At 39.6% G+C, this 24,425-nt stretch overlaps 1 protein-coding gene across 3 annotated transcripts in view; it reads left to right on the top strand.

The window, feature by feature from the left end:
• Positions 1–24,425, top strand: part of znf423 (zinc finger protein 423) — a 181,448-nt gene that overhangs the window by 154,293 nt on the left and 2,730 nt on the right. For all 3 annotated transcript variants that reach the window (XM_016672048.1, XM_007553161.2, XM_016672047.1), the window contains 2 exons: positions 9,942–10,073; positions 12,122–12,237. In XM_016672048.1, coding sequence (XP_016527534.1) covers positions 9,942–10,073; positions 12,122–12,237 — 248 coding nt within the window. The remainder of the gene's footprint in view (positions 1–9,941; positions 10,074–12,121; positions 12,238–24,425) is intronic.

Here is a 24,425-nt window from a genome sequence, read left to right as displayed (position 1 = left end):
CACACACACACACACACACACACACACCCTCCAATCGCCCCCTGGTTGCTATGGTAACACACCTTGAGCAAGCCCCCCAGAGGGGCGCGCACTCCTCTTCCTCCTCCCTTCCACTGCTCTCTTCTTTGCTGCACTCCTTCTTCCTCACAGCGCCTCTTGCTGCTCTCTCCATGGCCGTCCTGTCCGTCTTCTTCTTTCCTTCCTTCATCCCTCTTCTGGACGCTTCTTCTTCTTCTTCTTCTTCTTCTTCTTCTTCTTCTTCTCCTTGTTAAAACAACAGCCTGATTTCCAAATCGTCTGTAAATCAGATCAACAGTTTCAATACCGAACAGTTTTTTTTTTCATCTTTGCCAATTTGTTGCAGTACAAAGTGATTATCTCGACACTGCGAGTCATGCATGTGCAGCCGCTGCCCCCTATAGGCAGGTGGAAGAAAGAGCTTCCGTTATAGATCTGCAAAACTTAGATGGAGCAATCGCATAACTAGAGAATAACGTGGAAATCCTTAGAAAACTTTCCAAGGCCTATTTTAATGCTCTATGCAGTAGTGAGCACACCTCTGCTAATCCGCTAAAAGCTGAGCTAACATATGCTAACTGGAAACTTTTAGCCTGGTTAGCTTCCTCTAAGTTTACTTTTCAGGGTAAATTATAAAGCGTTAGTTAACATTTTGCTGTGTTGATCAACATTTTTGTTAAAATTTTGGTTAGATTTCTTGAAACTAGACGTTTATATTCATGCTCTTAGTTTGAGCATAAAAACTGTTTATGTAGCAGATCCGTTTCCTCTCCTCAGATTCTCTCTCTTTTTCCCAATAACTTTATTTCAAACAGGAAGTACACAGGAACAAAATAAAACATTGACAGTAGGGAACCAGATATAAACATTATTATGTTAACTTAGGGCATTGTGGGACATGTAAGTTATTTCAAAATTAAATTGGTGCACAAAGATTTTAGGTTTTCAAGGACAAATATACTTTAGGTTGAATTGAAGTTGATGCTTTGGGATTAGCTTGTAAGTACCATGTTTGTGTAGCACTTTAACATTAGCAGAATTGTTTATGGTTAATGATTTAGGGTTAGCACAACTAGCTTTTAGTTAGCATCACCCTCCATTGTTAATACGGATTAAGATATGCAGTGGAAACCCTCACTACTGCAGAAGCTAACAGCTAAAGTCTTCCTAAACTCTGGTCTTGCAAACTTCAGTCAATAAAAGTTGCACCTTGATATCTCAGCTTCCCAAGTTTCATTTTCTTTTGAATATTTCAAATGTTCTCAACAAAATATCAGTAAATATGATTTTTCATGGGTACATTTGTGTTCGGTTCCACAGAAACATTTGCAGATAGATGAGCTTTCACTGTATGCTGATGACAGACAACTTTATATTTCTGTCTCACCGCATGACCAAGGTCAACTAGAGTCAATAAAATAGATGTCTATAATGTAAAAGGGGGAATATGTCAGCTTTCCTCCAGCTTAGTGAAGATTTAGTGCCTAACATGAAAGGTTAGACATCAACACTCAACTGGACACAATGAGGGCAAAGACCGTTTAAAGCATGAATTTATGTTTGGATGAGTTTATTGTTGCTTTCTGACCATAAATCTTATTCTGTGAAGCTTTACTGCGGTAAAGCTGGTGGTGGTTATTTTGCTTTATTATACCTCAAAATATTTCAAAGATATTTTTATTTCCTGCTGAAAGCATCTTATTCAGCTTCATCTCTAGGTATTCTAACCAGTATAAGGAAACATTGGTGTGTGCATCAGCATCTATCCTGTATTAGAAATGAACATGGTTAGCTAAAACCACAGAAAGCCCTCAGGCTGTTGTTGAATTATGTGTGTGGTGGGAAAACCTGATTAAAATGTTAAACTAACATCAGCAAATCTAAGTAAAAGTATCTATATTTCCAGGTTTCTCTTAGCTTTATTAGGAAAGCTTAGAGTAGTTGTTGTGTACAGTAACCTGATTTCATACTGTTACAGTAAAAAAATAAACACTGAAAAAATGAGAAATATGAACCTGGACGACATTAAATGACTCCAGAAATCACTGAACTTTTTTCAAAATGTCTGTCAAACAGATTAAATGTAAACTTGAGGGTTTTTTTTCTTAAACTAGAACTTTATCAGAAACTAATTTACAGCCACAGCTCATTATACACGCTAGGATGTTGGAATGGTGTAAAAATAATGATATTTATACCTGAACTGCAAACACACAAAGTCTGTTTAGTCCATTTTTAGTGCAAATATCTTCATACACTTGAAATAGGACAAAACTAATTTAAGTGTAATTTTTCAACAAGATATAGGAGCTTGTTTTAAGTCAACAATTAAAATAAGTGCTAGTTCCATTGGCAGACTATTTTACTTACAACAAGACATTATTCCTGTGCTAAAAGTGAAATAATCTGTTAGGAGAACTAGAACTTTTTCATTAACTCTTGACTTAAACCAAGCACCCACATCTTGCTGAAAGTTAGTTTTAAGTTTGTTTTGCCTTATTTCTAGTGTATTAAGATATTTGCACTAGAAACTAAAATAAAAATACTTGGTAGGATTTTGTGTTTTTGCAGTGTAGAATCAAAAAGAAACCAAAAGATGAAGAAACGCCTTTAACAAAAAAAAAGCATTTACGTCTTTTGATGTCTTTACATCAAACATTCAGCTGACATAGTTCATGTATTCATATCCGTGTTTTTCTATTTCAAGATTACACATTCCCACCCAGGCTGAGTGTTTTTAAAAAGAATAAAACAGGAATTTTGTAAAACGGTTGAATAAATCTGAGTTACTTGGGTTCGTATTTTCACTTGAAGTGCAGATGCCTGTTTTACGGCACAAAGGACCAAACAGAGACACGCTCTGATATGGATTTTAGGGATGGAGGGGGCTGACAGGCGGAGAGACGGGCAGTAATGGAGGGCAGACGCCCAGGGGACCCCGGCAGCTCGTTTAGAGCGACGCCGGGAAGGTGGGTGTTTGCATGCATGTCGAGGTGTTTAAGAGGGGAAGCACCTTAGGGATCCGTCGCCAGCACAAACCAAGGAGCTCATTTGTGTTGAGCTGCGTGTTGCAGGGGTCTGAGATGAGGCCGGCGTAAATGGGATGATGCCACCTGGTCCTGCTCCTCTGGTCAATTAGCAGAGAGAAAAAGGTGGTTAATGAGAGAGAATGAGACCGAGCAACAGCATGAGCAACGACAGCGTGTGTTTGTGTGAAATCTGTCACTGTGGTGAGTTTGTAATTGTGAGGATGACTACAGTATGGACCGCGTTTTCCTTCCATAACATGCATGTTCTGCTTTAAATGTTCTGATGTGTTTTTGCCTCCAGTGGAATCGGTTTCATTATTCTGCCGATGCGCACGCAGCGATTACCTGGGTGTGTGTCTTCATTGGCTCATTCTGTAAAACCTCATCATACAATATGTCTGGATGTGATGAGGAATGGAGATAAAAATCAGCTTTTACACAACATGTAGACATAGTTCTCAATAATAAATCTACCTAAGACAACTCCTGGTTCCACACAGCAAAGTCACTAAATCATACAAAGTATTTTTGATCTAGTTTTTTATGAAAAATGTCTCGGTACACTTGAAATGAGACAAAACTAACTTACAAGTAACTTTATCTTATAAGATAAAGGAGCTTATTTTAAGTCAATAATTCCTTAGTATTGATGAAAAGGTACTAGTTCCATTGGCAGATTATTTCACTAAAACATGGAAAAATATCTTATGAGTGAAATAATTAGGACTTTTTGGCCAATATTAATTAATTATTGACTTAAGACACATATGTCTCTGAAACGTTACGTGTAAACTAGTTTTTTCTTATTTCAGGTGCGCTCATGTTTGCAATAGAAATCAGACAGAAATACTTTAAGATTTTGTGTTTTTGTAGTGCATAATATAAAGCAGATTATCTGTGGGAAAAACAAACTTCCCTGCACAAACATACTGCTTTGTCAGCAACAACCAATTGATTTTTTTTTTCAGATTATCTGCCTTGCATCATAATGACAGTTTTAACAATAATGTAAAAAAAAAAAAACAGCATTTATTTACAGATGCATGTGAAGTTCATCCACTTCCTCTTTGAGCTTTTACAGCCGGCTGAAGGAATCCAAAGCTCCTGGTCAAAAACAACCAGTCAGAGCCAGGAGGACGATCTGAACGCTGTCAATCACAACATGTACTCGCTGCTAAATGTGGTAATAGTTGCAGTAAAACTGTTTATCCGCCATCATCGGTGGCTATGCTAACTAGCCTTAGCATTCACTACAGGCTGTGCTATCAGGAAGAAGTTATAGTGTAGCAGAGAGCAAGAGGGAGGGTGATGGACAGCGTTAAGACCCGCCTCCTGCCTCTGATTGGCTGTTTCTGGTTGGCAGAGGAGCTGATTTTTTTCCTCACTGATTATCTGTCTCATCCAAACTGTCATGACAGTTTCAACCAATATGTAAGGAAATATATTTCTGTAAAAGTTAGATACTAGGGCTTCAAGGGGTTTGAACGAGTTCTTTCTCCTGGTTGAAACCAGCGTCTTGAGGTTTGTAGATAAAAGCGATAAAGGATTATTGTCATGGTTAGTGTTTGAGTTAAAATCCAGAAAAAGTTAGATTTGAGTTGGTTGGTAGCGAACTGTAATCCTGACCTTCACCCTGCCTCTTTGGCTGTGTCCTCCCCTATGTTCTCCGTCCCAGGGAAAGTCTCCCAGCGATGTGTGTGTGTGTGTGTGTGTGTGTTCATGAGCTGCTGGATCAAATGCTCTCTGTGAGACAAAGCGTAGCGGCAGGACGCTCTGCGACTCTGTCATCTCACTATGGGTCGCACACGGACCGGGCTGCGCGGGGGGACGGCACACAGAGACAGCCGTCCCCACACACACACTGATCAAAACAATGTATTTGTCAGAAAAGAGAAGTCTTTCATGGGACACACACACACACACAGAGGCGTTGGAGGCCTCTCTCCATGCCCTTGTTCCGGACAGCCCAATTATCTCTCTGCACCTCACTGTTTTCTCCTCTGTTCCCTCTGAGGTTTTCACGTTCATTCTGGTTTGGATTCTTTTCTCTTTTTTTTCGTTTGCAGCCATTTTTGCTCTCACACTAATTGATTGACCATAAATGAGCTCCTAAAGTTTCTGTTTCGGCTTGATGTCATAATGAAACATGTTCCTGTGCACGGGAATTTACACAGAAATGAAACGAAGCACTGCTGAAAAGATAAGTCGTATAAAACTGAATTTATTTGACTTTATGTCAGAAAGAGAAGACGGTCTCATTTCAGTGGAAGCGACGTTTCCGTACTTTACCAAAGAGCTGGGATTGTATTTCTGTTGGTTCAAACCTGAATAGTTACAACTTTGGCCTAAAAAGGTTAATAAAAAAAACCTTTAAGCTACTCAAAAAGTACAATAAAAATATTAAAAACAAATTTTACTCAATAATTCATAATAAAATTACCTCAGAAAAAGTAAAAAGTACAGTTTAGTGAAAATATTTTTTTTAACACTTTATTAGAAGACTAACATGACATTATCATAAACATGAAGTGTCATTTGGTAAATAATGACACTTTTAATGTAAATTTGACAGATTTGATGGAGTTTTTATACATGTTTTAACACAACTTTCCTCATGAGTGTCATTATTTACCAAATGACACTTAATGTCATATAAATGTTCCATGTTTATGACGGTGTCACGAACAGTGCAGCATCTTCCCATCCTGCAAGGATAGCTGATTACTGACCAGATATTGATCAATTTACTTTTAACTAATTAAATCCAATCACATAATTTCCTCGTTAGTCTTCAGCACATTGAGAGTCCGTGTAAGATAAAGCATCAGTAAGTAAAATATAACAGCCTCCTCTTGTTCTTTAACATTTTTATTTCCAAAGTTTCAGATTGTTTTTGTAACTGCGGCTTAAAATCTTGCTGCCGAGCGGCTCAGATGTTTCTGTGTAAGACCTCAGGAAAGCTGAGCGTAGAAGTAGGTCGTTGTGTTCGTGTAAAGGTGGCTGATGTTTGACCGCTCCCTCTGATCCTGGCAGCGTGGGAGAGTGGGAGGCAGCTTTACCCCCACCGAGGGCGCGGCTTAAAGATGCCTTACACACAACCCCATAGACAAAAAACACACACACACACACACCGACATCAATGACGCGTAGGCAATTCTTCATCTTCTGTACTGTAAAAACTCCAAATATTACCAAGTATTCTTTTAGTTCCTAGCAATCTTACTACACTATACTTGAAATAATACAAAACTAACTCAAAAGTAACTTTTCAGTTAAATAAAGGATCTTCTTTTAGGTCAATAATTCCTTAATATTGATTAAAAATTATTAGTTCCTCTGGCTGATCAAATGGAGCCTGTACTTTTCTTCAAATCAGTATTAAGGAACCTAAAACAATTTCCTAAATCTTGCTGAAAAGCTACTTTTAAGTTAGTTTTGTCTGATTTCAAGTGTACTAAGATATAAAGTTAATGTTTTCTGAACAAGACATTGTTGGAAATGAAAATTTGTTCTTAACTAAGGAAATTTGCTCTTGAAACTAGACAGAAATACTTAATAAATCCTACCAAGAATTTTTGGTCCAGTCTCCAGTACAAATATCTTTGTTTTATTTCAAGTATACTAACTTACAATAAATATTCAGCAAAAAATAGGAGCTTTTTTAAAGTCAGTAATCCCTTAAAGAGGCAATATTATGTAAAATCGACTTGTTATAATGTTACTCCCTCATCAAAGACAGACCTGGAGTGTTACCTTGGTTCTTTCATGCATGTTTTAAAAAAAAAAATCCTTTAATCTCCATGGCAACCATTCAGCTGTGAACAACACCTGGGTGGATGTAGCCCCGCGTTTGAGGCTCAGCTCCTCCTCTGAGCTGCAGCTTCCAGCTCAGAGCTTCTGTCCTCATCCACTCAGCTCCTTCAGACTAGCCAGCAGCAATTAGCAAACACCTGCTGAGCTCATTATAGGACCTACTTCTCAGGGTTAATGGAGGAGCCATGTTGTGATTACTTCCTGGAGGCGGAGCTTCAGAAACAGCAGGAGTTTTTAAAGAGACACAGACCCAATTTCAAGACGTTAAGTTATGAAGTCAAATTTTTTTAAGTCATATTTGAGATTTATAGCATTTTCATAACAACTGACGTTAACATAGTTACTTGATTATGCTGTAAAATTGCACTATATGCTTGGAAAACACATAACGTTAGTTCTGATGAAGCTCTACCGCTGTCAGATTATCACCTGTCTCTTATAACAAGACATTATTCATCAATATTAATGAATTTTTGACTCCTTCCTCCTCCTGAAAAGTTTGTTGTAAGTTAGTTTTGTCTCAGTTCAAGTGTACCAAGATATTTCCACCTGAAACTCAACCAGAAATATTTGTTGAAATTAGGTGTTTTTTGCAGTGTGCCTGTTTTCTGAACCAAACTTAAACTTTTTGTTTCTCAAACAATAAAATCGGAACCAATTGAAAAGCTGCAGCTGCACACCCTTCCTCCTGCCTCTCCCTCCGCCTCCCCTCTCTCTCTCTGCATGCGTCGCTCCGTGTGACTCTCTCTCCTGCTGCTTCAATCTCCTGGTAAATGATAATGAACCTCTATCTGTCTCAGTGTGTCTCGGACACGCTGGCGCCCCTCACAACCTCGCAGCCTTTGAGGTTTCTGTGTGTGTGTGTGTGTGTGGAGACGGGGCTTGTTTGGGGATCGGGACCACAACACACACATGCACACACACACACACAGCTATTGAGATGGGATTAGGGCACCCTTGTGATGGCCTTTGAGGCAAGAAGAGATAAAAATCTCGGTGTGCGTGTGTGTATTAGTCAGTATGGGTGTCATGGATGCATGATTGAAGACGTTATTAACCCCGCGATCCCCTGCAGCGGAGATTTTGCAGAGTGTGTGTGTGTGTGTTAGCACTTACAGGACATGAGATAAGTGTTAAAAAAAGAGGGTGTGTGTATGTGTGTGTGCAGCGCTCCATGGGGGTCACAGATTGGCCTGCAGACGACACCATCTGATGTCTCCCGGCAGTTCAGTCCTGTGGCGTGTGTGTGTGTGAGTGTGTGTGTTGCCTCGTGCTGTGTGTGTGGGCGACTGGGGTATCGGACCTGTTTGGTACGCTGGTGATAAGGACAACAGGCAGGGGACTCGATCACCGAGGGGAGCCTGTGTGTGTTTGTGTTTACGACGCCCACCTTCATCTGGCCTTTCACCGTGGGGGCAGTGATGTCACTCACACCGTCTTAAAATAGACACAAACACAAAAATAAAAAACACGACTGTGGATGCGCTCTGCACACTTTTTCATATAAAAGATTATTTTTCCTCCTTTTGCTTAATGTTTGATGTAAAAGTGTTAATACGGTAATCAGTGTTTCTAATTGTGGAGGTTTTTTGTGCTCGCGTGTAGAAATTAATACATCCTCATGTTTTTTAAGGTGTTTCTTCAGGTCTTGATTGTTTTTTGATATTTCACTGCAAAAACACAAAATCTTACCAAGTATTTTTGGTCTAGTACACTTTAGTACAGCTGAAATGAGGAAAATATAGCTTACAGGTACTTTTCAGCAGGATATAGGAGCTTGTTTTACATCAGTAATGCCTTCACAGTGATTGAAATGGTGATTGTTTCACTTATAACATGACAAAAATGTCTTGTTATAAGTGAAATAATCTGCATGGTATCTTAACCTAAAACCTGGCACACATTTTCTGTTTCTGTTTCTTACACAGTCTGAAAAACAGCATTAACTTAGCTTACCTTACTATATCGCACCATACAGTGCCTTAATTTATCACGTCTAGCCTAACTTAGCTTACCTTGCTGTCTAAATAAGACTGCACTGGTTTCCGTATCTTACTTTACATTACTCTGCTTGACTTAATTTAGCTAAATTAAATCAGTTTAATTCTGTTGGTTGGCTTACCTTTAGACCATTTAGCTTGATATATTAGCTAAATAGATTTAGCTCATTTAAATCTATTTACATTTGGTGATTTACCTTGTTTAGACTATAGCTAAGCTATTAGCTTAGCCTACAATCGCTGATTATCGTGGCTTCATTTAGCCCCTGTAGATTTAACATTGCCTGCTTTAGCTTAGCTTACTTAGCTTAGTTTAGTACACCTTACCTTATTTTAGCTAAATTGAGTTTAGTTTAAGTTAGCATATGCAGATTTACTTTAGTTTTACTACTTTACCTGACATTAGCTTAGCTTAGGTTTTTCTCTTTTTATTTTGTTTGCCCTATTAAAACTACCTTATTTTGAATAAGTTTAGCTTAACCTAAATTAGCTTATTTGATATTAGCTTACTTTAGTTTATGTTAGTGGGTTGAGCTGCACTTCTTCTGTTCAGGCTAGTTTAGAGGATTTGTGAAATTAATAGAAAATGTAATCCAAAACTATTTTCAAACTTAGCCATAAACATGTCTAATTTTAACTGTAATTTTTTTTTTAAAGTCAGTTTGTATTATAAGTTAACCACTAGACAGTGGGGTTAGAGTTAGTTTTTTATTTTTAGTTTTCAAATAAAAACAATGTAAATATAAACCTTTTGTACCTCTTGTTTTGTATTTACACTCATATTTAAAGGAGAATATATAGAAACGTTCTTTAGCAAAATAATTAGGCTCTAATATGAAAACAACATTTACTAAAACAGCCTAACTTTGTTTCAGTATAAAGAGAAGTGATTCTTTTTATTCATGTTTCTGGTTTTGATGCATATTTTGTGCCCATCTGTGTCTCTGCTGCCGCCTGTTGTCCTGTACGTCAGACATCTGTCCTGAGTGTCGGGTTAATATCCAGAATTGATGTCACATGTTCCGGTTTCCGTGTTTCGGCTGATCTAACCTACGCATGCGTGTCTGTCTCCTATTTGCAGAGGAGGGCATCAATCACGAGTGCAAGCTGTGTAACCAGATGTTCGACTCACCTGCCAAGCTGCTGTGCCACCTGATAGAGCACAGCTTCGAAGGCATGGGCGGTACCTTCAAGTGTCCCGTCTGTTTTACAGGTGAGGCGCACGCCACCACGTTCAAGGACGGACCAAACACACAATACAATCAGAAATATTTCATTTAACTGTGGAAAATATCCCCTGTTTGACTGAGGTCAGAGTTTTATATAAGAAGCTGAAAAGTGTGGCGTGTAGATGTGTTTGCTCTCTTTGAGATAAATCTGATTGGTCACCCTGCCTGGCCACGCCCACCAGGGCTGCCAATCAGTTGTTCATGTCACATCGTACATAGATTAGCATTTTGTTCACACGGAATGTGATTTGATGACAGAAATTTTACTTTTGTTGTTTTACAAATATTTTTGGTGTTTCTAGTTTATTGTTTAAAAATCAAACATTACATGTTAATTAACATTTACATTTAAATGCATGAGACTACAAGGTTAGGTTAATGTGTGCAATATTTAATAGTCATTTAAAAAAGCAAACTCAGACTATTGCACAAAAAACTCTTAATGAAGGAGAAAAGTGGGTAATTAAACAATTATTCGGAATTTGTAGTCTAGAATAGTTCAATAATTTTGCCTTTAAGTTGATAAGTTGAAGAGAGTTAGTATGTTTGTATTTCCTTTTAACTCATGTAAAGCACTTTGAATTGCCTTGTTGCTGAAAATGTGCTATATAAATAAAAATACCTTACCTTAAAGATAGAGCTAAGCTACACTAAGCTAAAACAGACCAATCATATGTAAGTAAATAATTTATTCATATTTTGGCTCATATTTTGTAACCTGAAACTGCAGTGCATTTAGATGAAATTGCCATTTTAGTGCGCCATCCTCCTATAGTTTCTGTGAGTGTGTTAAATTCAGAGCAGGTCAAACCCGTCAAAGTTTGAGGTTGTTAATTGACTCTGATTAGAAGTGTCTCAAAACATTTTCAGAAACTTTTTGGCTTAATCCAACACAGTTTATTTTGTCTGAGCTTAAAGCTGTAAGATGTGGGTTATTACCGCAGGAGGGTGTAATATGTGAGTGCTAACAACGTGAATGTTTTTAATCCACCGGAGAGACTAAATAAATGACCAAATTAGGTGTTCACATTCAGCACTTTTCCTCCCTGCATTAACCCCCCCGCCTCCCGGTTGTTGAGTTTGTCTTGTGTTGTGCCCCCCCCAATATGAGCAGCCCCCCTCCCCAGGCACAGCAACACTTTAAACTTTAACTGTATTCCTTGGTGGCTCATGAATTAGTAAAATGGGCTCGGCTCCTGTGGGGAGGCTTAATAATTCAGCAGTCTCGGAGTGAAAACCAAAAGTTTACTGAAACAAAAGACGGATGGGGGGGGAAGGGTATAAAACAACACTGGAGCTGGAATTAAAACACAAACAAAAACCAAATAACCGGATGATTAATTGGTAAATATCACGTTCTGCTGACGGTGGTTCTTCCTGCGTTCTCTTTATTCAGATGAGAAAATGCTTCTTCCTCATCAGTTGCCCTCTCTGTTAATTATAATTCCTATTTTAAATTTTACTATCACAGATTTAATCCCTTTATGGCAAGCCATTTTAACATAAAATCTTTTTCCTCTGACTATCTAAAAATGAGTTTTAACTGTCCTGAATGATATTTAAGGTACCTACATTTACATCCTGTTTAAGATATCTTCAATAACATACTTTCAAGCATTGCAAAAACACAAAATCTTAGAGTATTTTTGGCCTAGTTCCTAGTGCAAATATCTTGGCTTATAAAACTAACTTATAAGTAACTTTTCAGCAAGATATAGGCGCTTGTTTTATGTCAGTAATTCCTTAATATTAATTAAAAGATAGTAGTGGAACAAGACATTTTGCTTATAATATGTGAAAACTGGCAGATTTTTTCATAGTAAAAATGCTCAAATGAAAGTAAAAAGTACAGCATAGTAAAAAAAAACTTACAAAAGTATTTTTTTCCAAAATGTGACTGAGTAAATGTAACTAGTAACAATTAACTAATATGTATAAACCAATGGCAGATATCTGGAATGTAAGTGTGATTTTTTGTTAAAACGGCTTGCCGTATCACATCAGCGCTTTGCTCTGTTTCTCCTCCTTGCAGTGTTTGTGCAGGCCAACAAGCTGCAGCAGCACATTTTTGCCGTTCACGGTCAGGAAGACAAGATCTACGACTGCTCCCAGTGTCCGCAGAAGTTCTTCTTCCAGACAGAGCTACAGGTAGGATCTGTCACCCGGCCGCCTCCGTCTGCAGGTCGGTCAGGGGAATGTGGGCTGCAGCTGCTTTTCCATTAAACTCTGTAAACTGGAATAATGGAAACACGCCAATTTTTAAAGCACTAGAAAGTGGTGGGTTTTTGTGCTTTTTTATGTGTTTCTGCTGACAAATACTAAATATTTCAATGTTATATGTTTATTTAATCTGAATATCTTGTATTTCCCTGAAAAAATTAAAGTTTTTCGAAGGCTGACCAAGCAGAACAAATAAAAATGTTCTGATCCAGCAACGTTTAAAACCAGGTTTAGTAGCAATGAGTGGTTTCGACCCACTTTTCTTTCCAGAATTGTTTCCCTTCACTTGCTGCCTTGGAACTATGAAAAATAAATTTGCTTTATGAAAACGCTCATTTTTTTTGATGAAAAGTTTTTCAGTAGTGTCAAAATAGATGTATTTCACAAAACTGCAATGGAAACACTTTTTCCCATCATGTGATCAACAAGCGGATGTTGCTGTTAGTGAAAGCGATAAAGACGACGACAGGAAGTGCTGGGAGGATGATGGTTTGTTTTCCCAGAGCTCACGGCATCACAGTTGGACTGAAAGTTGCATTAAAGGTTCATCGAAATTGTAAACGCTGCATTATTCTGTAATTAATGCAGAGTTATTTAGTGCAACTTTTAAACCAAAGTTGCGCTAAAAGTCCATTTAACTTGTGAACTTTGCATTTTTTGGAAAATGATGACACTTTTAGTGCAAAGTTCCCTTAAAACTTTGCATTAAAAGTGTTGTTTACTGAATGACAGCAATCAAACATTCATGAAAACTTCTTCATGTTTGACAGTCAGTCTTCTTCACAACTCTTTAAGTAAAGATTTACCATTTCATAGCAGTTTACATCCGTCGCTGCCAGGTTTTTTAATGACTTATTCCGTGAACAAGCTTATTCACATGTGATTTTAATTTAATTTCTTATTTAATGGAAACACTGCAAATTGCTTCTTTTTTTTACATTAGCAGAGTTTAGACAAAGATTTGCTCACATTCATAATGGAAACCCAGGTAGTGTGACCAAGGACACTCCATGGCTGAGGAATCTGATCCAGCTCAAACTCCAGGCCACTTCTGCAATCACTCTGCCTTTTCTGCCCGTTTTCCACCCCTCTCTCCGTCTCTCCTCATGAGGTCCTGGTAGGGTTCTGGCAGGCTTTGGATCGTTATGATTTAGACTCATAAGTGGATATAAGTCACACTAGAGTAGGTCCTTAGCCAGCTGCAGTCGGCTCGGTGGTGATGTAAACCTTCCTCTGCAGATCCTTTGGTCTTCAGGAACCTGAGAGGTGAAGGTCAGAGAGTCGCTTCATTCTGCAGATTTACTGCAGCGTCGTAAACTTTTCTCACTATAAGATTTAAGCACTTATCAAGAAGATTTCAAACTTCAGCAGCGCAGAGAAGATAAAATAATATAATATTAATAATTAACCAGAAGGTTGTTTTTCATTGGTTGTCCGGTGCTAAAAAGCAAAACAGTCAGTCAAGTTTATTTGTGTAGCACATTTCAGGAAGAAAGCTTTTCAAACAGCTTTACATCATAAAAGCACAAAAATCAACAATTTCACATTACATTTTGTGAAATGCCATCATTACATATCAAAATGTTGGTCAGTGTTTCATTTATTATAGCTCAGTGTTTCAGCTGTTTTCCAGTTTTCCAGAAGTTTGTTCCAGATTTGTGGTGCATAGAAGCTGAATGCTGCTTCTCCGTGTTTGGTTCTGGTTCTGGATGCAGAAAAGCTGTTGTGTGATTTATAAACCACCAGCAGTGTTTTAAAGTTTGTTGGACTCTAGATGCTGTGATGTGCTCCATCTTCCTGGTTTTAGTCAGAACGCCAGCAGCAGCGTTCTGGATCTGATGGGGTTTTTAGTCAATCAGTTGCATTGGTTGCAGTAATCAATGCGACTAAAGCATGAATGAGTTTCTCTAATGCTTATTGCATTAGTCCTCTAATCCTGGAAATGTTCTTCAGGTAATAAAACTTGAAGAACATTGTTAGTGCAACTTTTAGTACAAGTTTGCATTGAAAGTGTCATTATTTACCGATCAATGAAAAGTTGATAATTTGTTGTTGTGACTCGTGTGAAGTGGAAAGAGTGTTTCCACTGCAGTTTTGTGAAATATTTCTGTTTTGACTGTTGAAAAACTTTTTAACAAAAATGTGAGTGTTTCCATGAAGCACATTTATTTTTTGTAATTCCCATTTGTGTGATGGGAATTACAAAACTATACAAACAAAGTTAAAATGACTTAAATACTAAAATTTTACATGTATTAAAAAATTCAAAACAAACAATTACCAAACAGGGAAACAATTATCAGAAGTAATTAAATTTAACACCGGACCACCAGGTGGGAAAGCACTGCATGCAAAAAGCTTCAAATCCCATTTTTTCCAGTTATGCGATCCATACCAGATTTTTAGAATAGTCTGAAAAACACAGATCTGATTTTGTTTGAAGTTTACGTTCCCAAAGCGTTCTGGGTGAAGAAAGTGGGGAAAAAGAGAATAATTATTGAAAGCTAATAATGTATAACAGCTGTAGTGATGATGTGGTGGCCAGCTAGGCCTCCCGTCCCCCCGAAGAGAAAGCCACTCAGTCAGGCACATAAAGCGGAGGTGATGTAGTGCCAGAGGTGGTGGGCATATGGCCGGCCAGGCCATTTAGCAGCAGGGCGACCGCCGGACCCTGTCGGTTAATGTCCACACACACACACTCCGGATAACCTCCATCACAGCTCTCTCCTGCCGTCTGACCCGGCCCCGAGGAACACCACAAATCATTTTTGTTGAACTGACGAGAGATCCTCAGAACGTCCTGAAGATCATCTTTAAACGGGAAGAAACGCGTCCAAAAGTTTGGAAAGATCATAATCCAGCTTTGGATGGTATCATTTTTATTAAACTTCACCTTCAGCCGTCTGTGTCTGTCTCCAGGTATGGTAATCGATGCCTCTTTGAGTGAATAATCATCATACTCAAAAGCTGCAGGAAAAGGATCAAAAATGCAAAAAACCAAGTCCTGACGACTCACATTTGTCTCTGCTAATCCGCTATTAGGTGCGTTAGCTAATTCAATAAATTTTGCGCACTTTGCTTCCCTGAAATTTATTTTTCCTGGCAAATTCTAAAATGCTACTTTATTTGACTGTTTTGTAAACTTTTAGATTAATAAAGTTTGACATCTGTGTTGAAGTCGACTGTTATTAAATCTTCAAGTAAGTTTGAAAAGGTCATATTCCAGCTGCAGATGGTATCCTTTTTGTTATTGTTATTGGTTGTGCAGGAGGCTCCACTTCTGCTTTTCAAAGATGTATGGATGTATAATTGTGCATCTGTTTGCAGCCATTTTCACATCCATGTCTACAGTATAGAGGCACAGAGGGCAGCGAACATTAAGATCAACAGAAAACATTTTTTTCTTGTTTTTAATGCGTCGTTTTCAGCCGCTTCAGTCTGACTGCAGCGATTTCCCAGCATCCATCTTGTTACTCTCCAGTCTTGGCCCAAACGTGTGTGTGCATCGGTGTGTGTGTGCGTGAAAACCTTCAGCTGGAGCCTGACCTGCCGCGCTCCACCGCCCCATGGGAGGGCACTCTAAGTGGGCTAGACAGAGAGGCCGACCGGGGGAGATGGAGAGCCTCGGCTGTGGAGGTTAACGCGGGTGTTACTGCGTGTGTGTGCACATCTGCCAGAGAGTGGAATGGGCTAATTTGTGTGTGTGTGCCTTAATGAGGTAGGGATGGATGGAAGGCGGTGGCTTGGCCGGCCAGGAAAGGCTCTGGCCTCTTTTGGGCCGTATGATGTCCAGCTCAGAAACGCGGCGGCGCCACCCGGGGGTGTCAGCAGGCGGGACGCATCCCTTCCTCCCTCCTGGTTTCGCTCCTTCAGCCCCACTTACACACACACTCCTCTCCATCACGGCTCCTGCCACAGTTTTCACTTCCTCCCTCTTCCTGTCTGACTCCCCCCCGCCGTCCCAGAAGATCCAGCCCCTATGCATATTTTAGCCCCTCTCCTCTCTTCCTCTCTTCTGTGCTCTCCCCAGCGTCCCATAAATAGTGCAGACGTAAGCTGGTAAATAAGAGATGTTTTTGCTCTGTGTGTGTGTGTGTGTGCGCGTGTGTGTGTGTGTAAATAAGAGATGCTGTGGCCCTGATCACTGACGTCCTCCTGGATCGCTCTCTTTCTCTCTCTCCAGCTTCACAGTCGACTCAGTTTTAGTTTTGCTCTCTTCTCTTTGTTTATTTCAGCTGCAAATATCAGAACTCCAACAACAGTTTTCACATCAGAAGCAAACAGCAAGCTGCTAACCATAGTTGCTTCTGGTTTAGCATAATTAGTTTATAGTATGTATATACACTCATATATATATATATATTCCAGACCACTCAAAGACCTTAAACTGGAGGCTCACTCACCCAGTGACTCTCACACATTCATACATCGATTCAATACGCAGATGTAACATTGAGATTAAGCTGTTTTAGGGCCTCTTGCCACTTTTAATCTAAATAATTTGCTGCTGGCCACGCCCCGCAACTCAATGTTTACACTCACAACTGAAAGTATCTGCAAACAGATGTGCAATTATGCAACCATACAACATTGAAAAGCAGAAGTGGAGTGTAATGTGCAGCCAACAGGAATTGGTTTCCAGGTGGAAAGTCAACAGCAAAACGCTTGTCTTTTCCAGCAGCCATTGTACAGCAGTAAAACCAGCTGACCAAACATGCTGGCGCTCCCCTTGGGTTGCTAGGCAACGGGTGGAACTCTGCTGGGGTTGCTAGGTAACGGGTTACATTCAGAAGGTTTTTGAAGTGGCTCATTTTTCAGACACCAAAAAATATTAGCTTATTGTCCAAAAACAGCTTGGTGGGTTTTTTTCTAAGCGCTTCGGATATTTTTAGAAACATTTGAGATCCGAATTTTAATTTTGCTTTATAGGTTGCTTTGAGGAATTCATACAGAAGCCATTAATTGTAGCAAAGGAAGATTTTGCTGAAATAAAATAGTTTCATGTTTTTATTTTTAATTTAACCAAAGGTTGGATTTGTCTAAATATTCCAGCAGGAGCTGTACGTCTGTACCAGGAGATTACTAACACTGTACGATTTATGTTTAAACTTTATCAAAAAATATCAAATTAATCAAAAGACAGTGTGGAATTGAACCCTGTTACTTGATGGGTTTGATTAAATTCTGTGTTGACAAGATGTTCAATATTCATGTGTCCATTATTCACATTCTCTGACAGTTTCACTTCCTTCCCAAGCCTCCAGGAGGCGCAATACTGCAGCTTCTCCCCCATAACGCATCTCCTGGTCTCTGCACCTGTTGTTTTTTGATACTTCCAAACAGCAGCACTTTCTACATTTGTTGCTTTATTTCAAGCCATATAAAAGGAAAAAAATGCATATTATGAGCTTTAGTAGGTGAAAAGTGTGTAAATATATACACAGATACATAAAGAAATAAACATACAGTAAGAACAAAACATTGTCTGAGTCATCAAATTCATGTATTATATAATAATACTGCAATAAGAACCCATTTAGCTCGAAACGAAGTGGGAAGCAGACAAACTTCTTTACTTATTTATTCATATATCTATAATTACGTACTTTGAAATGTAGCAATTTGTGCTGTTTTTACCACTACGTCACTCCTACCATCATTACCAAATTAATATTTTAATTATATGCTATAAAGAGGACTATGATTTTCCTCTCCTCTTTCTGTTCTCTGATGTTTTAAAGTTTCTGTCACAAACATCAGGTTTTCCTGAATTAATCAAACCTGTCATGGAAAATCCTGAAAATGTTCATTCCAGCAGCTCTTGGTTGCTTCGTTTCCGGATGTTTTTACGAAACGAGCTTCGTTTAAATAATCCCGTCTCTGTCTGACTCTGAGCCTCTCCCTCTAACTGAATTATGGAAATGTGTGTGTGTGTGTGTGTGTGTGTGTGTGTGTGTGTGTGTGTGTGTGTGTGTGTGTGTGTCTGAACTGGGAAATAAGGTTTAGGTGTGTGTGTGGAGTCGCAGTGTGTACCCTCTGATCCGTGCATCCCTCGGCTCTGTGTGTGTGTGAATTTGATCCGTAGATCCCTGCGGCGTTCCAGGGGAGCGTGCTCAGCTGCCCCACTGCTCTCTGGGAAACGCTGTGTTATTAGAGCAGGGACCTGGGACTCACACACACACACACACACACACACACATACATATTTTTACCTCTCTCAATCCCCAGATCTTTTTTTTTTGTTTTCCATCAGGGAGAAGAAACAGAAAGATGTTCCAAACAAAAGATCCACTCTGCTACGATTCTGCTGAAAACATTCGTTGTTGTTAAACTATGAAGAATCAATCAACAAATCAATAACTGGGTTTGATTATTAGTGTGTGAAGAAACACTATCCGGACTCTGTTTGCAAATAAATCACTTAATTTAATGTAAAAGTTAAGATCATTCCCAACACAGAAGACATTTAGTTATTTTATATTAAATTAAATTAGTTTAAAAAAAAAACATTGCATAGCTTTTCTTATCATTCTGACGATCAAATGAAACATTTAGATCAGATTTAAAAATATTTATATATATTTTGTCATCTTTATTTCATTATTTTGAACTAAACATTAAAAAATTGAAGTAAAAATAAATTTCTTTAAATGTTTTCTTGTGCTTCTATTTTTGATTAAGCATTTTTTATTTCAGCTTTATTACCTGCAAATTAAATATACGTATGTTAGTAATTTTAATGTAATTTTTGTCATTTATTTTATTTTATTTCTTTATCAATTTAGTTGGTAAATTAGTTCTTTTTCTTTTTGTTTATAATTTTGTTTGTGTATTTCTGTTTATTTATGCTATCTTAGACTGATATAATTGATATAAATTATTTTCAAAAATATTTATTTATCCAATCGTGTAATTTAAGAAAAATATTTACTTTTTTACTTATTATTATTCTAAGTATTGTTGAAATGAGTTACTTTTAATGGTTAGTTCGTCATTAGAAAAACACTGACGTGTGATAAATATATTTTCTCATCCTTTCCTTCTAACCTGAGTTGGTTGTTCTGGTTTTTCTACATTTTTTTGGATTTTCCTGAAGCTCCGGTCTCTTCCAGGGAACAGCTTCATGGAAGTCAAACTAAAGGAAATGTGTAAAACAAAGCTCCGGACTAAAGAAGCGTCTTCCTCCTGCTCCACTGAGCCTCGGTTCACATCTTTCTGCCAGGTTCCTGTGGATCGTGAAGAATAAATAAACATGTCCGCCTCACAGGGAATTGGTTTTGTGCCGTTATGACAGCGACATGGAAAGCCGGCACGCTCCGCTGCTTCCCCTGAACACATCTCTAACCTCTGGAACGCCAAACTTTAAAATGCTTTATTGTTTTATCCCACATCTCCTCAGCCGTTCCCTGGAATATTTTCCCCTCAGGTTTGTTTCTGCGCAGGTATTCCTGCTGGAAGTGAGGTCACTTCCTGGTTCGGAGCGCGGACGTCTGCCTGGCCGCCGATGTTTTCGTTTGCTCGTTTCCGTCACGCTGAGAGTGAGAGTGTATTTTTGGTCGTGTTTACCGTTCCGGGCCTGGCTGGTTGGGCCAGGAGCCGCAGGAGAGGGAAGTCCCTCAGGGGGGCAGAGAGAAAGGGGGCGGCCCAAACAGGATGCGGTCAGAGAGGTCACGGGGTCGTCACCTGCCCAATTTCATATGCTGGGAATGTCAGAAATATGCATTTTGTTTATGAAAGAAACTAAGAGATTAGGAATTAAAACCATCGGTTAATGAATTAATCTAAAGGTGATCGTTTCATTGATATTCGGCCATTTTCTTAAAATCCTCCATTTTTTTCTTATATTTAGAGGATCAGCAGCGTTCCATGACTTGCTGAATTAAAATATATACATACAACGATTTTTTGCGTCAGATGTTTTTCTCATAATCACAGAATTCTGACTTTTTCCTCATAATTCTGACTTCAGTTTTGACTTTTATTTCTCAGAATTCTGACTTCAACTTCCAACATTTTGACCAAATTCTCATGATTAAAACTTTTCTCTGGTGTTTTTCTCAGATCTCTGACTTTTCATCTCTTAACATTAAAAAAGTCAGAATTCTGAGATTAGAGTCATAATTTCAGTGGCTCTAATCCTGTTTTGTAAAAATACTGACTGAATAAACAAAGTTTTTGGTGTTTTTTTCACATTTTTAAACTTAAAAACTAGAAGATGAACAGAATGAGACCTGTTAAAGACTTCATCCTCCATGAACAGCCATCTTTGTTTCTCAAAGATGACCAGCGGCGCCCTCAGCTGGATGGAGGCCAAACTACAACATTAAGAGAAGATCTAAGCGGACATTATTAGTTAATTAGTTGGAACTAATGTTAATATAATAAACTATTAATTGATACGACTATGTATTGGTGCCACGCTAAGTAAGTGAAAAAAAAATAAATTACAAGAATAGTGAGTATAATGACTTTATTCTCATAATATGACTTTATTCTTATATTATTTTTACTTTTTGCCTTTACAACTTTATTCTTGTAATACTTGGAATTTATTTTCGTAATATTATGACTTTATTCTTGTACTTTTATTTTTTTCTTAGCATAGCTCTAATACTTCATCATAAATTGCCAATTAATTGTAAGTCGATCAGTAGTTTGCGTGGCGATAAGGAGCTCATCGGAAGCGAAGGCAGACAGAGACGGATGGCGGAGCCGGGGATCCGTCGAGCGCTGCGTTTATTTTTGACCTGCTCCCGAGGCGGCTTCCTGTCCTGGGCGGGTGGGGCTGAAGGGCGCCAGGGAGCGGCGGAAGAGGACGAAGACGGCCCATCTGCCGGCTCCAGACGCTGCTGCAAACGCTTAAAAGTGGTGCTGGAAGAGCTTCAACTTGGAGCTAAAAATAAAGCGAAACTCTTGGAAAACCACAGGGGCGACTGAGGTGATCCTCCGTGCGGCGTTGAAGAAACCCACACACGTATCTGACATAGATTCCTGCGCTGACAGACGGTCCGCTGAAAGGTGGACCCGCCACACACGGACACACCAACGGCATCGCTTCCCCTTCCTGTTTCTAAAACAGACCTGGCACCTGAGAACAGACCTGATTTAAGGTCTGGTTGCATCATTACGGAGCAGCAAATCAGATTCCAGCAGCGGTCCCCATGCAAACAGATACCTGTGTGATACCTGCATGCACAAACACACAGCAGCACATTAAAGGTGACAGAGCAGAATGGATTTTTTCTCATCCTTCTTTCTGCCGCTCCTCCTGGGATTCGCTGTGTCTGTGTCCGGTTCTGTTTTATGTGAATCTGGTCACATATCTGTTCATGTTTTCGTTTTGGGGGGGCGGACTGCGACAGGGCCATATTTCCCATGAGCCCGCGGCTCTGCAGGCTTTAGCCTCGCTCTCTCTAAGCACTTTAGGAACAACAATAGCAGGCCTGGAACGGGTCGACTGCTTCCTGCTGCAGCCTGCAGGTTTTCAGCAGGAATCATGGTGAAATGAAAACCCAAACCACAAACCAGGTGCTTCATTCATGCTCATTTGTTTTAGAGTGGGGAACGTAGCAGAAAATGATTCACTTATTTTACCTCCCTGCTCGTCTCACTCATGGTTCACATCTGATGGTCCAGCAGACTCGGTTTGATTGGGGAACAAAACTGCAACGTTTGTTACATTTTCTGTGTCAAACCAACCAAACCAACTGAAAACCTGAAAAGATAATTTAGTCTTCATAAAGATAAAGACTAAAGTAGGAGTGTACGGATTTGTTGGTGCCGATTTCCTTAATTTTGGAGGTTGTGATCGGCCGATAGTTGCAGCCAATTTTCTCCACTGATCTTATCACCCCAGAGGTCAAAGGTCTGCTGTCCTTCTGCCCGTCAGTGAGTTTGTCCAACACACCGGCCCACCAGGTCATGTCTGTTTTCAGATAACAATATTTACCAACTCAGCAACTTTCTTATTACATTGAGCAACATTTCAGACAAAAGAAATTGGTATTGGCTTAAGATGGAATTGCCAGGTCAGGTTTTTTAAACATTGTCAATTGGTGATTTGCAACCAGAGCACCCCTAGAATAAATATCTCCAACAGTTCTTACAATATTTAAAGAAATGAGGACTGCGTTGATGTTTCAGCAGAGCATTGTGTGGAAGAGATGCCACACTCTAACAGACTCACACTGATCGATTTCTCTGCCTAATCAATATTGAGCCCTAAGAACCACAGAAACCAATTCTGTGATTGTGTTTCTGTGACGTAATTGGTCCAGCGTACCGTCATTCCTCCCTCCTGGACTATTCCCAGTCCACCAAACCTCTCCACCTTTTTCTTTGGTTTCACTCGCAGATGATTTTCTCCTGCCTCATCTAAAACAGAATGAGCCTGACCTCTTCTGGCTGCCAGAGGAACTGCATAAAGCTGAGGCAGAGGATGGGTGAAAGCGATGAAGAGGAGGAGTGTTTTCCATCATAATGGGGTCAGCGGCCCCCAGTGAGATCTCCCCGCTCGCTGCAGAGGCCTCCGCAAGGAGAGGACACTTCCTCCTCACCGGCCCGTTGCTTATTCTGCTCATTTGCTGCCGTATTTCTGCCACAGCCTGCATGTTGCTCTCCTGTGGGGCGGGGGGCATTAATACTCTTTATTTTCCTCTGGATGGACAAGTTCAGCCTCTAAAGCCTCGCCACAAACGCACCAAAGGGCTCAACCAAACATGCACGGCTAGATAAGCGCCCGTAGAAAGACAAGTAAGTCTTTATCGAGCCCAAACCACGTTTAATCCGTTCCATTCCTGCCCCATCCGCTCCAGTCTGCTCATCCCTCCATCCGCCCCGTTTTCCCTCCTATCCACTTCTGTTGTTTTTTTCTTCCTGATCGGAGAGAAGCAGCGATTAATCTGAGAAAGCTGCTCTTAGTGGTGAGGAGGGGCGGCGTTGATTGGGGAAGAGCTCGCTGTGTGAGCTTGTGTGTGTTTGTGAGGAAGCAGAGAGGATTTCTGTGGGAATTGGTCTTTGTGTGCGACACAGACAGAAAGAGAGAGATTCTTAGGAGGTGTTTTCGTCTGGAGAAAGCTTTGCCATCTGGGGAGAATCGCAGAGGAAATATCTCCACACATTCCCAAAGAAATCCCTCCAACCATCTCCCCATCCTCCTGCTTTAGATGTAATGCTATCGCTAACTTCTGAACCGGCAAATCCAGATTATCCTGAGTTCAGTTCCCATCTGAAGCTGATGCAGAGCAGCCACATGACACACCCGTTTCAAAACCTTCAGATTTTACTGTTTTATTCACTTAAAGGGGAACTAATATGCAAAACTCACATTTTGCACATTTTTGTACTTCCATTTGGGTCTTGGCTGCTTCTAAAAAAAGAAAACACCCAGCCGGTTTTTTTTACAATAATTTCAAGTTTTTTGGTGTCTTGAAAATGAGCCGTTTCAAAAACCTTTTCATTAACAAACAGAGGGCACTGCCCCGTTATCTAGCAATCTCAGCGGAGTTCCGCCCGTCTCCTAGCAACCCAAGCTGAGCGCCATTTGGTTTGTACAATGGAAAAGACAAGTGTTTTGTTGTTGACTTACCTTCCAGAAATCGCTTCAGTGCATTCTTGTTGATTGTGTAGGAGGCTCCACTTCTGCTTTTCAATGTCGCATTTGTTTGCAGCCATTTTCTTGTGCTAGCGAAAACGTTGAGTTGGGGGGCGTGGTCAGCAGCAGTTTCTCTGGATGTAACATGACAGCTCAAAATAGGCAGAACTGAGCAGGATAAAATGTCATTGTCTAAGAATTATTTTACAAAATCCTACTAATATGTTTTATGCAGACCATAGATCTATCCTAACCTGTTTATGGAAGCATAAGTTTTAATCCTACGTTCACATTCAGCTGATTTTTTTCCACCCTGTGTTGATTTAAAATGAAACTCGTTGTAAATCTCTGCAGCGTTTTACCTGGAGACCCTCCATCAGTTTCTGTTTGTGCTCTCGCTGCTGATCTGAATTTTAATTTTTTTAAAAGATGGACCTTTTTTTTTTTCATTGTAATCAAGTGTTGATGCTCTGATGCCTTTGGAGAGATGTGAGTGAAGGCGTCTCAGAGGTGCCGAGATGCT

This window comes from Poecilia formosa, unplaced genomic scaffold (genome assembly GCF_000485575.1).
Source record: "Poecilia formosa unplaced genomic scaffold, Poecilia_formosa-5.1.2 Scaffold55, whole genome shotgun sequence".
Lineage (NCBI taxonomy): Eukaryota > Metazoa > Chordata > Actinopteri > Cyprinodontiformes > Poeciliidae > Poecilia > Poecilia formosa.
This window is presented reverse-complemented; position numbering and strand designations above follow the sequence as displayed.